At 42.4% G+C, this 13,918-nt stretch overlaps 1 protein-coding gene across 4 annotated transcripts in view; it reads right to left on the minus strand.

The window, feature by feature from the left end:
- Positions 1–13,918, minus strand: part of MYZAP (myocardial zonula adherens protein) — a 90,546-nt gene that overhangs the window by 16,455 nt on the left and 60,173 nt on the right. For 3 of the 4 annotated variants that reach the window (XM_059700263.1, XM_059700244.1, XM_059700273.1), the window contains one exon: positions 2,019–2,102. The exons of the other annotated variant lie outside the window; for it this stretch is intronic. In XM_059700263.1, the coding sequence (XP_059556246.1) occupies positions 2,019–2,102 (84 nt within the window). The remainder of the gene's footprint in view (positions 1–2,018; positions 2,103–13,918) is intronic. 4 annotated transcript variants of the gene reach the window in all.

A 13,918-nucleotide genomic window follows, 5' to 3' on the forward strand; every position in this document is an offset into this window, starting at 1 on the left:
AAGGATTCTCTCTCCTTTGGATCTGAGAGATAGCCCGGCCAGGGGAGGAGGTGGGGGAGGGCTGCTGGGCACTGTCTCTCCTGCCAGCATTTCCCTCTTCTCTCCTGTAACCACCCTCTCTCTAGACGATGAGCTTCCACTGCAACACTCACTCCCTGACTCTCGCTGGGCACGTGTGATCCCCTCACGGGAGCTGATTTCAGAGGGCAGTCTTCACAACAGAAATGCCCATTCACAGGGCTGGAGCTGGACCCAGTGACTGCAGAGGAGGAGACAGGAATGGCACGGGGCAAGTATCTATTGACACAGCTGTCAGGACACTGAGATCTCTGGGCCTCGAATCTGCTACCAGGACCCCAGGGACACTAAGGGACTGCTGGTTGTGACTTTTGTAGGCAGTCCCTCCAAAACGGAGTAAATGAAGACCCAGCTTGCCACCCCAACAAACATACTGGTTAAGAGCTCAGGCTTTGAACTCAGGCTTACCCATCTCTTCCGCCACATTGGGCATGTTCCTTAATGCACCTAAACCTCAATTTCCCCTTCTGTAAAATGGGGGAGAATATAATCTAACTCTCTGGGCATCCTCTCAATGAAGAGAGAATAACACTAACAAGTCACAGGTTAACAAGTGCTCAGTACCTGCCAGGCACTCTCTATGCATCTCGCTGCACAGTCTCTCTCTCTCTCTCTCTCTCTCTCTCTCTCTCTCTCTCTCTCTCTCTCTCTCTCTCTCTCTCTCTCTCTCACACACACACACACACACACACAGATGCAGTTAATATTGGCATTTTATAAGAAACTTTCCCCAGCATCACCCAGCTAATAGGAAGCAGAAGTCTAATCCCACTCAACATCAATGTTATACAAAGGATATAGAAAGTAATTAACAGTGCCCAGTGAGTACGAGGTGCTTAATAAATGCCTCTTCTTTCCTGGCCCCTTACTTCATCCTCCCCTGGGCTGTCCCGGGGGAAGGACTATAATGAAGAGTCAGACAAGGCGAGATTCATGGAGGTTCAGAAGGAAGAGGCTCAATGCCAAGCTCTTAATACATACTCTTCAGAGCAAATAAATTTTGGCTTCTCCTCCAGTTAATACCTAAGCCCTCAATTTTTTTTTTTCTCCAACTCCATCATTTCCTTCTCTGGAACCTATACAACATCCCGAAATGACTTTCAAAAAGCCAGAAAGTCAGCAATACTAAATAGCTTTAAAGTTGCAGGTGAAATGAAGTCACCGCTAAAACGTGGTGACTTGGTTTCCTAGAAGAACACTGGATTGAGAGCCCATCTCTCCACCTGGCCCTGGCATTACTGAGCTGGGTGATCCTGGGCAAAGCACCTGCCTTCCCTGTCTCTCCTCTTTAAAAACTGGTTAAGCCCTAGCTGATTTGGCTCAGTGGATAGAGCATCAGCCTGCGGACTGAAGGGCCCCGGGATCGATTCCAGTCAAGGGCACATGCCTGGGTTGTGGGCTTAATCCCCAATAGGGGTTGTGCAGGAGGCAGCCAATCAATGATTCTCTCTCATTATTGATGTTTCTCTCTCTCTCTCCCTATCCCTTCCTCTCTGAAATCAATAAAAAGATGTTTTGTTTTTTAAAAAAAATAAAAGTTGGTTAATATAAAGATAACAATCCTGCTCTTGCTTTGCTTAGAGCTGCTGAGAGAATTGTCTGAGGAATGTATGCGAAAATACTTCGCAAATTATGAAGCACTATACAAGCGTGGGCAATGATCAGTATTATTCAAAAGCTTATCAGGTTTGCTAAGGAAATTCTTGAACAAGAAAAATTAGAGCCTAAATCAGAGGTGAGCGGCAGGCGGGGCTGAGGAGAGCCAGGTGGCAAAGAAAAAATAGCTGTCAGAGCTCATGTTCAGCCCTGGCAGTTAACCTTCAATCCGTTTTACAAGGCCAGGAAGTAGCCATATTTTTAATTAAGTGTCGACGGTAGGCTCAGCAACATAAAATGTAATGGCAGGGAAGACACACCAGCTTAAAGAAACAGTGTCTTACCTCTCCTTCTAAGAAAGATATCTTTTCCAAAAGCTGCAATATTAAGAGCTGCTTCTGTTGCACCTTTTTCTTTAATGATTCAATCTGGAAAGAAAACAAATTGAAGATTGTTAGTCAAAATTACAGAACTGTACAGGTTAATCCACTGGAAGAGATGCCTTTGGTTTTCATTTAAACAAGACCTATCCATTGGTTCTGTGTGTTCCAAGGAACGGTATGAACACGAGAAGCTCCGTGAAAAGGGAATTCCGTGCCCAGGTAAGCCTGGGACATCAGACATGATTTTGGAGTCACATGTCATTAGGTGTGTGTAAACTAACCTAGTCACACTGATTTTGCCGTGTAACCCTTATTACCATCCCACAGAACATGCTTTGGGAAATGCAGATACGAGTCTACATAAAATAATTCTTCAGTTTAAATATATGAGGTTCCCAGCATGTCAAACAATCAGCTCTGTTATTCCTGTCAGTGCTTCCTATTTGCTCAACCAGGTGTCAAAAATTTTGGTCTGGGGGAAGGGCAACTATCACTCAAACTGCTAATGAAGCTCAGAGGACTGGGGGCTCCTGTGGCCTGGGGTGAGCGGGGAAGGCTCCCTCAAGAGACGGGCTTGAGCTGGGCTTTCGCCTTTGCTTTTGATACATATATTCTCTCTTGGACTCCTCTTTGCTCTTCTTTCACATATCATGTCTCCATAGACAAACCACAGACGCCCTAAAGCAGGAACCAGGGCACTGTGTACCAGGTCGTGACTCAGGAACTAGTGGGAATAGCGTGCAGGTTCATTAAGTAACTCATGATTTTGAAGAATGAACTAATTTTTAAACAATCTTATATATTGAATTTGAACATTTGCAAAATTGTTTTTAAAGTCCCTCTCAATGCAAAATGACACAATTCCTATAAAAAGTACGAAAATATAATTGCATCTACCCTTTGACTCAACAATTCGATTCTTTTCTTTTTTTGTTAATCCTCACTGAGGATATTTTTTCCATTGATTTTTAGAGAGTGGGAGGGAGGGAAGGAGGGGAAGAGAGGGAGGGGGAGGGAGAGAGAGAGAGAGAGAGAGAGAGAGAGAGAGAGAGAGAGAGAGAGAGAGAGAGAGAGAAAGAAACATCGATGTGAGAGAAACACATGGATTGGTTGCCTCCCACACACATCCAAACAGGGGCCTGGGATCAAACTTGCAACCCAGGTATGTGCCCTTGATCAGAATAAACCTGTGACCCTTCCGTGTGTGGTCCAACACTCTAACCACAGAACACACCAGCCAGGGCAGCAATTCCATTTCTAAAAATAGATTTTGAAGACATATTGGCCAAAATATGAAATGACTTGAACAGGATTTTGTTTTTTTATAAAACAAAACTCTATCAATAAGTGGCTGGTTAAATAAACCATGGTGCATCTTAGCACTGGATGTCTATCTAACCTTCAAGAAAAATGAAGATCTCTAAAACATTGATCTGGTGTATTATAAGGAATACATGGTCCGCTAGCATTGGTGTAAAATAGGTGAGGATATATGAGTGCAAAGATATTTGCAAAAAGACATACTGCAAAGATAAAAACAAATCTGAATTATTAAAAAATAGTTGCCGTAGGGAAGGGGAGAAAATTAGATAGAGGACACAGAAGAAAGACTTTTCCGATAAAACTATATTACATAGGTTTAATTTTGAAAGCATATTTTACAGATTCAAAAAATAAAACTAAACCAAAATGGACAAAATAAGTGAACCCTAAAACCTGAAAACAAACTGAAATAAAGGAACTTAACTGTATATTAAATTGGTGAAAATAATTAATTCAAGCATTTTAACAAGATAATTTGACTATATTTTTTAGTGAAATGTATTCTAAAGATAAACAGAATTGCAAAAAAACCCTCTCATTCATTAGGGAAATTGTTAGTAGTAATATCTGTATTGTTATTTTTAAGTTAATATATTGTTAAACATCCTATATAATAGAGAGCTATATAATAAAGAGCTAATATGCTAGTTAGACTGAACAGCAGAATGACTGTCCGGACAACCTTCCAGACGAAGTCGGGGCTGTGAGGGCCAAGCCTCTTGCACAAATTTCGTGCGTCAGGCTGCCAGTATTTTATATTTGGAATCAAGACTTTTAGTGTAAGAGAAAGAAATACAAGTATGAAATCAAAGAAGTAAAAAGAGTTTTATTAAATTTGAAACAAAAATATCAGTAGGAACACATAATCTTTTATTTTCTTTTGTTAAATATGCATTTCCTAACTTTTTCCATGGAGAAAACTTAGGCACAATAACAATACACACATAATATATGCAGATTCTGGTCTTTAAATACCATTCCTCACCAAAAAGACACAGGACATCTTGAAGGAGTGGCCCTCTTAACGGGGCAAAAATATCTTAAATGAACCCAAACAACTTGTTATGCTTGAAAACAAGGACATGAAAGGTTTTCCCTGGGCCAAGGTTGGGACAATTTGAGCATCAAAAAGAATAATGAATGGAATTGAATGGAATATATATATATTTTTTTATTTTTAAAGAGAAAGATGCAAATTGACCACACCTTCGCGATGCCCACCAGCCAATCAGGAGTGAGTATGCAAATTAACCCAACAAAGATGGGTTATTTTGTGTACACAGGCACCAAGCGGCGTTCCGCACTGCCCAAGCCGCTCTGGACCTCTGGGCAGTGTGGGAAGGTGGAAAGGCGGCTCCAGGCCGGAGTGAAGGTGGTGCCAGCAGCCAGGGGAAGGAAGGCCCATTCTTGCACAAAATCTTTGAGCATTGGGCCTCTACTGTGTGTGTGTGTGTGTGTGTGTGTGTGTATATATATATATATATATATATATATATATATATATATGTATTATGATTCTTCAGAAACAAAACAGCCACTACTCATTGGACACCATTGGAAGTGAAAGGGCACACACCCTTATTTACAAACTTGGCAATTTAGAGGAAAGAGTAAAGCATTTATCCTGCCTTTCTTATACAAACTGCATTTTGAGATGACTAAAAAGTCCTAGTCTATGAGGGGAAAAGTTGTACTTTTCAGAAGAATTCCAGTTAATAAATGGGTTAAAAATAATAAATTAAAAACAAACAAACAGAAAAAGCATAAATGAGAAAATCACCATTGTGTAATCCCCATGAAACAACTGACTCGAGCAACCACCATGAACAGATGAAAGTGTGAGGGGCAAAGCTGACGAGGAACTTTACAACTGCTTCAGGCTGTCACCATCTGAATCCATGATCAACCTTGGCATCATTAAAAGTGGGACAGCCACACACTGCGTGTTCTAAAATGATGCAAAATGAATCACAGAGCACCACTGTGAAGTATTCTTGCCTCCCCTCACACACAAGAAGTTGAAACTGAATCTAGGAGAGCTTCTAGAGAAAATAAGGAAAGAAAAAGACAAATCCAGAATGTGGGAACCTTTATAGGACAACCAACCCCATGTCCCTGGTGGGGGTGAAACTGGCGGGGGGGAGGGGCGGGGGGGAGGGGTAAAAGGAGGGCAGCAGGCTATAGATTAAAACACTTTAGAAACATAACAACCAAATGTAATGGACCTTCTCTGTGTGCTGATTGGAACAAAGCATCAGTAAAAGACATTTTAAAGATATTTCAAAAAATATTATCACAGATTGGTTTCTTCAATGATACCCAGGAATTATCATTAATTTTGTTAAGTGTGACGATGGTATTATGATAATATAAGAAAAAGTCCACATGTTTTAGAGATGCATGGTGAAGTATATAAGAAACATATGCAGAATGTCTGGGATTTGCTTTAAAATAATTACATGAAGGGGGGGGGAGGAAAAGAAGAGACACATAAAGCAAATACAGCCACATTTTACTATTTGTTGAATCTGGGTAGCGAGTCTAGAGAACTTCATTGATTATTCTCTGTCCTAAGTGCATTTGACATTTTCATTATAAAATATTTTAAATTCCACCCAGTGTCAAAAAATATAAACCTCCAACATGAAAGCAAACCTTACAAAATAGAATATATGAAACACACTTAAGAAAAATGTACAATGTTGATAACTAAAGAACTTAACAATTTCAAACAGTAATGAGGTACCCTTGAATACCTATTAAATTTGCTCCAAACTACTGACTAAAGAAATTAGTGTTGGAAGGGGTGGGAGGGACAGCTCCTCTCATGTGTTGCAGGTGGCATTGTAAATTAGAATGACCCTTTGGGCAATTTAGCAATAAATATTAAGAGCCATAAAACTGTTCGTACCCTTTGACCCACTAATCCCACTCCTGGGAATTTATCCTAAGGATATAACTCAGATGTAGGAAAAAAAGTTATAAATACAAAGATGTTCTTGCTCCTATTACTTATAATAGAGAAAATGGAAATAACCTTAATGTCCAGCACTAACGGAATGGGTAATAAATTACGGGATATCAACTGGACAGAATATATTACACCAACACAAAAAACAAATATATTGCAAAATGGGAACGTGTTTATCAAAAGCCCAGAGGGGGAGAAAAACAAAAGTTTGCAACGATGAAAGTAAAAGCTGGAAGAGAAGTTAGATAAACTAAATCAGTCTGGGGTTGGGGTAGGATTATGGGCAAAACAAAAAAGTTATGTTTATATTTCCTTCAATGTTTGTAGGAAAATTTTTCAAAAATCATCCTTATAATAGTGTTCCTTTTTCATTCCTTCCTTTAGAGTTTAAGGTTTTTAAAAGTTGACTTTTTAAATCTTAAATGATAGGTAAAATGGGTCCTGAAATGAACTAAAATGTTCCAGGAAGGCCAGAGGTGATATGTCATCAAATAACATAAAATAACATAGAGAGTAACTTCACACACACATGTTTCACTGTCTCTGAAGTAATCAGAGGGGTTTGTGAGTCAAGAGAAGCAAGAGATGCGGTAAGGGCACCCTAATGATCAGCTCATGGGGGCATTTTCATTTAAAAAAGGAAATGAACACAAGGCAAGATGTCCTCTGCAGAGAGCTGAGGGGAGAATTCCGAGCATTCCAAGGGGCGAGAGGGTTGGTTCTAAAGAGGCCCCTGGTTCTCGGGAGAAAGGACAGGCTGCGGGGAGGATTGGGGTGCTCAAGCTTCTGCCCCGGCTCATAAGCGATGTGCCCTTGTGCTGAATGAGAGCTGTGCGTGCACATGTCCTTTCAGCCTTGAGCGTTTCTTACAGAAGCATCTTGTGCAGTATCTTCGGTGACCAGGGTCTGCTTGTTCAGATTAGGAAAGAAGGGCAGCAAGACTGGCAGGCAGGGCGTGGCTGGCCCCTTCTGCCCTACGGGTGCCAACTGTGAATCCCTGCTTCGTCTGCCCTGGAGCCTGGCCCTTGGAGCACATCCCAGGCCCTCTCCCACGTGAGAAGGTGACGCTTCTAAAATAAGCTGACTTGCATGCTTCTGGGTCTGGTAACATAACAACTGACTTCCAAATATGGCTCTTTAGCCACAACGGCTCAATCACACCTTTGTGTGGAAAACGGTGTTATTTTTGACTGCCCACTTCAAAGGGCTTTGAAATATTGTCTCACAAAGCACCTAGCGTACCATAAACACTCAAAACATTAGCTACAACTACCGCATTACTGCAATTTCTCCCTCTTAGACTGTAAGCTCCTTGAGAGTAAAGACCTTGATCACCTTTATGTTCTCAGACAATGAATGAATGAATCAATGAATCCATCCACCTATCTCTGAACAATCCAGCCCTAGACTTCTGGGGAGGAACTGTCTGGAACAGACTCGTGGAGAACTTGATGAACCCAGGTGAGCATGTTCCCAAAGAACCCCTCAAAATCAGGGGCCGCTCAAAATCCAGGGTGCCGTGCAGCTTGTAAGTGAAATCCATGTGGTACCTTTGCCCTCACTTTTTGACGCGCTTAAGCTTATAAATTTGACCTTCAACAGGTTTATGTGACCTCGTGGAGAAGCATTTAGGTCCACCTGTCACGAGGTGGCGGTGAATGACCCAGGTTACCAGGCTTTAATCAGGGCATCGGGAAATGAGAAATGAGAAGCACTCGCCTTCCAGACCTCACCTACTTTATCTATAACAGAATGTAATCTTGTTGCAATAGTTACATTGAAATATACAGTTGTAGACCCCCTTATAGAACAAAGGAAAGAAACTCATCTGGGTAGAATCTGGAACCTTTTAACAGATGCTAATAGAATCTTTTCTAATTTTTGTCTTCATGAGCATGGTTTTTGGTAACTTAACCTGAATATATGTCTTGCTGCCTAATTGCTCATGCAGGATATTAGTTCTCTGAGACTATAGGCCAGTTTGATATTTCAGGAGGAGAGGAGGTCTTCAAATTTCTTAGGACTGATAAGGGCTTTTCTTCACATTGGTTGCCACTGAGTGGCCTGCATAGATGATCCGAGTTAAGCAGCCCCTCTTACCCACAGCCACACCCTGGAATCACCTGGGCAGAGCTTTTACAGACAAACCAACTCCTAGGCTCTACCCTCAGATGCTGAATATCACTCTCCTCCTTAAAAACCCACGCAAGCATCTAATATTCAAACTTCCTGGCAGGGCATCAAGCCCTCTGCTGTGGTCCCACTATTTCTCCCCAGTTTCGTTTCTTGCCTGTCCTGTCTCACAATGAATCCTACAGAAAAGCCACTCCATCCTCAACACTTCATGGACACAGAATGGTCCTACCTCCATCCCTCTGCACGGGCTGGTGCCACACTCCCTCCCCTTCCCCACCAGGAAACCTCCCTCTGTCATGAAGAACTCAACAGTCACCTCTCAACTGTCTTCCCAAGTCCATCAGGATGGCCTTGTGTCCCCTCTTCTGTTCTCCCTCAGTCCTCCCAGCAAACCCTTTAGAACAGGGATGGGCAACCCCTGGCACGCGTGCCAAACATGGCACGCCAGTAACTTTTGCTGGCACACGAAACCCTCTCTTATAATCTTCCATTTACAATTTTTTCTTAATATCGACTTTTTTATTTTTCAGATATATTCAGTGTAGGTGCATCTTAGATAAATAAATAATTTTACATAACAAGTTATCTTAAAGACCAGAGACATGGATTGACGAGAGAGGGGAAGAGCAATTTCTATGCCTTTGCCTTAACTCTCCCTGCCTTCCTAGATCCGACCAGTGTTTTGGTTTCATCCACATACGCTTGTGAATCTTTGTTCTCAGTGATGAATTTTGTTAAGTCTTGTAATAGGAGTAGCCTGATGGATGAAAGTAGTAGCTCGTGCATCTCTCTGAAGGTCATGAAATATAAACCTGATGTAAAATCTCTGTCATCAGTGATGCAGCAGCAAAAGTCCCACTGATAATATCAAACGGAGTCATAAAGTTTTCTGTCGGACTATCAGTGTACATGTATACATTAAAAATAAATGTATTTTTCATCATCATATACTGTGTTTTTGTCACTCGAATGAATTTTATTATTTCTTCAAGGTTCTTCCCATACGTACACCTTAAGAGATATCAAGTAAGCGTAACATGTTCTCAAAAAATTAGGGTTGGCACGTAGAAGAATTTTGAGTCAGAGATTTTGCTGGTTTGGGCACTCACTCACAAAAAGGTTGCCCACCCCTGCTTTAGGACAATCACTGCCATTTACCATCCTTTACTCACATCCTGCCCTTACACGAGACAGCAAACCCACCTGGCACAAATGTCCAGTGTATCAATTATCTCATAGGAAAGAGCAGTTCTCTGAGGAGATGAAATCACCCTTATCAATCCACACGTCTTTATAAACTGCTTTGGAAATAGATTGCTAGTGAAAGGATTCCTCCTAATTTGTTTCGAAAAGAGCTTATGTGTCAACCAGATCAAAATGAAATTGTACAAACATTGAGTGAAGCCCTGTTATGTATGGATCCATACAACCCTGGAGGTTGCACGGCTTCTCAGCTTCCTGGAGGTTTTTTTGTTTTTTCCATTCGTGACAGATGCGAAGGACACAGGTTGTTTTGTGTTAGGATGACAGAACGTGATGCAGGCCTGTAATTAGAACTGTGAGAATGGCACCCAACTGTGCAAGACTCGTGAAACATAACTCAATATTGAGGTGGGGGATGTGAACAGAAATGAAGAAATATAAGAAATAGCAGCAGCAAATAAGTATTAAATGCTAGATAGCACTTGATATGGTTTTTAAAGAAATTGTGCCTGGGATGCTTTCTCTTACCAGCTGGTGATTGATAACATGCACGTATCTGGAAAATGCCTTACATAAAACAGGAAACACACTGAATGGAGCACGATACTAGGAGTTACGTGATTTTTTGTTGTTTGTTTGTTTACTAATAAGTTTATGATATTGTTTATTTTCTTTGAAATTTGTTTTATTTCGTTTTCATTCTAATTTTTTAAAAAAAATTTATTGAATTTATTGAGGTGATATTGGTTAATAAAATTATATAGGTTCCAGGTGTACAATTCTACAACGTATCATCTGTATATTGTATTGTGTACTCACCACCCCAAGTCATCTCCTGTCACCACTTATGCTCCCTTTACCCTCTTCTGCTGTTTTCATTCTAATTTTAGGAAACGCATACAGGTGCTTTTATTCGAAACAGGGGTATGAGGGCGGTGTGTGGTGGTAGGAAGTTCCCAGCCTCTATCAGCAACACTCCTGCCTTTTCACTCCTTCCCTTGGACCCTCACTTAGACACACTTCCTGCTTTAAACCGCGCTGATAAAGAAACAAATCCTTTTCCCACTGCTAGACAGATCAAAGAAGAAATGCCAACCGAAGCTTCTCATCAGAATGAGATCATCAGGGTTCTGAATTCTAGGTCAAATTAAAGCAATAGGACACTTTATAGTGAGTCCCTGTAGACTTTGCACAGGACATTATAAGCTGTGAGATGCCTTGAAAATTTCACAAGCAAATAACTCGAGGATCCCCATTACTGTTTCAAAACGCCTAGAGGTCCAGTGAACCAGGGAACTGACCGGGGCAGGGACGGGACGGGACTGGCAGGAACCTTCCAGAGCTCACTCAGGCTTCAGCGCCTTCTCCCCCGGCTTCCTCTGGTCCTGACAGGGCCTCGTTTTCAACCCAAACCCCTTGTGATCTGGCAAAGGGTTGTCTCCATTTCCCTCAACAAAACAGGAAGCACGCGGGACCCTCCTGCACCCTCCACGAAAAATGGGGATTACCCGCATTTTACACTCTTTCTCCTGAAAAGGTATGTGTGTTTTTAAATTTTTCCTACAGTTCCTCTTAATTCTATTTTACAAGTCTTGTGACATTGTCATTTCACAGTAATGCGTTTTAAAGTGCATCCTCCTCCATAAAAACGACTGCAGTAAGAATTTTAAAAATAATAAAGTTACCCTCTTTCCCTGAGAAATAATAATAAAGCAGAGAGAAATACGGCACCACCGGAATCCGGCCTGCACTAATGCAGCCTGAAAGGACAGTTTTAAAAGGACAAGGAAAATGGTACATTATCTCATTTTGGGGAGAGTGAAGGAAATGAATTAAGGCCACAACAAAATGAAACTGAAAAATTGCTAAATGAAGCTCTGAGTGGGGAAAATGAAAAATCAATGCAGGGACGGAGGGAAAAAGGTACATTTTTCATTTTCATGAGCTTGATTGGGTTTGCAGAAATTCATTTTCAATTAATGTGTCTTGTGGCATTCAGCCAGGCTGGATATGAACAGGGCACATATTTTAATCAATTTTTTTCTATTAAGTTTGAAGTTATATATAATAATAGAACTATACCATTCAAAAGGATCAGTTGAAACTGGCTTCCGAGGTAAAATAATCTGGTTTGGTTTGATTTCTATCTTATATTAACGATAACTCAACTTCTCTTGGAGAAGAGCAACCCTAGTCTCCTGGCGCCAAAACATGACTGGGCTGTATACACATCCGGGAAGGATGAGTAAACTGGCCCTGCCACCTGCATGCATTCACGGGGAAGGAAGAAAGAGGGGTGCACTGGGTCCCAGGGCTCTTGTTGGGCTAGCTCATTATTCTCGGAAACAACCCGAAGAGCAGTCATCCCCAAAGAGGAGGAAACTGAGGTTCCTAGAGTCGCATCATCGCTCATCCCTCAACAGTCACCTGTGATCACCTCTGCGGTGGACCCAGTGTCAGGTGCTGAGCGAGAAAGACTTGTCTCCACCTTCACAGAGAAAACATCCCAGGGAGGAAGGCAGGCAGTAAATGGAGAAAGAAATGCAAAAGTGAGTGCAATAAAGCGAGCAGGCAGAGGGATGTTTGGTACCCCCCGAATAGGGAATGCACCTGCCGGCTGTGGATGGGGAGAGGAAAAGGTTCAGACCGCAGGGCTAACGGCCCGCTCACCCCAGCTTGCCGGGACTTTCTAGGCTTTAGCACTGGAATTCTCATGTGTCAGGAACTTCTCGGTCGCAGGCCAATCAGCACAGTGGTCACCCTGCAGCTTGAAGCTGGGAGACCTGAGATCCAAACTCACATCCTCTGAAGGCAAGGCCCTTTCATTCGCACCACACTGTTGTCCAGAGGTTTGCCTCCATCCTCTCTGGGTGACAACCTATCGCTGTGATGCTGCCCAGAAAGGAGGCAAAGCTGGGAAGAAATTCTGGGGCCCTAAGTCTTGAAGGCTGTTCTTTCTCTTCTGTGACTTTAGAGGAGGAAGGTGGGATGGAGAAGAGGGTGCTCTAAGCATCTCTGTCCCTGTGCTTTCCTCGGTAGATGCAGGATCAGGGGCAAAAGACCACACACTGACCAGGAATATCCAGGGAAAGAATCACTGGAGATAAATGCAATGAGATATGTACATGGAAGTACCCAGCTCCACACCTGGCACAAAGCTGGAGCTAAAAAATAAAAGTTCCTCAGAAAGCCAAGAGACATATGAAAAAATGCTCAAAGTCACTAATCATCTGAGAGATGCAAATCAAAACGACAGTGAGATATCACCTCACACCTGTCAGAAGGGAGGGTGGGTGGGAAGAGATGAACCAGTGAACTTGTATGCATATATGCATAACCCATGGACACAGACAATGGGGTGGTGAAGGCCTGGGGGAAGGGGGACAGGAGCAGGCTGGAAGAGATTAATGAGGGGAAAAGGAGGACCTATGTAATGCTTTCAACAATAAAGATTTAAAAAATAAAATAAAATAAAAGTTCCTAAAGTTCAAGGGCCCTGAATATGGGCCCTCACCTGCACTAGCTTCCTTCCCTGCTCTCCCCCCCGCCACCCCACAGTCCAGTCAAACTAGATTAGTGCTCCCTGAACTCACCCCGCACTTACTGGTCTCCATGTTTTCAGTTTTTGTTTATTCCATATCTTGTCTGGCATGTCCTTTTCCACCCACTCAATCCCAGCCTAGAAATTTCCGATCCATCCTGCAAGACTGGGTCAAATATCACCTCCTCCCTAAAGACTCCCGCCCACACTGGAGTTAGTGAGCACGCGTTCCACCAGTCCCTCCTCACAGCCACCTCTGGAGCAGGTGCTGTTTCATCATTTCCATTTTGTCGATAAGGAAACAGTGTTAGAAAGAATGAGTATTTCACTAAAGAAATAAAGCCCACCCAGGAACAGAAGCAGGACACAAACTCAGATTTCATTTATTACTCAACGTCTGTGAGCTTAACTACTGTTGTCTCCAGGTCCTGTGCCTCGGCACCCGGATCATACCCCTGCGTCCGACATCACACTCTGCCTTGAGTTCTCACAGGTTTTAATGTCAACCAGAAAGCCCTTTGAGGGCACAATCGGACCTGGCTCATCACCCGCATCCCCACTCCTGACCCCAAGCACTGGGTTTCCCCGCAGACTTTAGCACAAGGGCAGGAGTGCAGAAATATTTTTTAATGTATATTTTTTTTATTGATTTCAGAGAGGAAGGGAGAGGGAGCGAGAGGTAGAAAC

Source organism: Myotis daubentonii, chromosome 1 (assembly GCF_963259705.1).
Source record: "Myotis daubentonii chromosome 1, mMyoDau2.1, whole genome shotgun sequence".
Taxonomy (NCBI): domain Eukaryota; kingdom Metazoa; phylum Chordata; class Mammalia; order Chiroptera; family Vespertilionidae; genus Myotis; species Myotis daubentonii.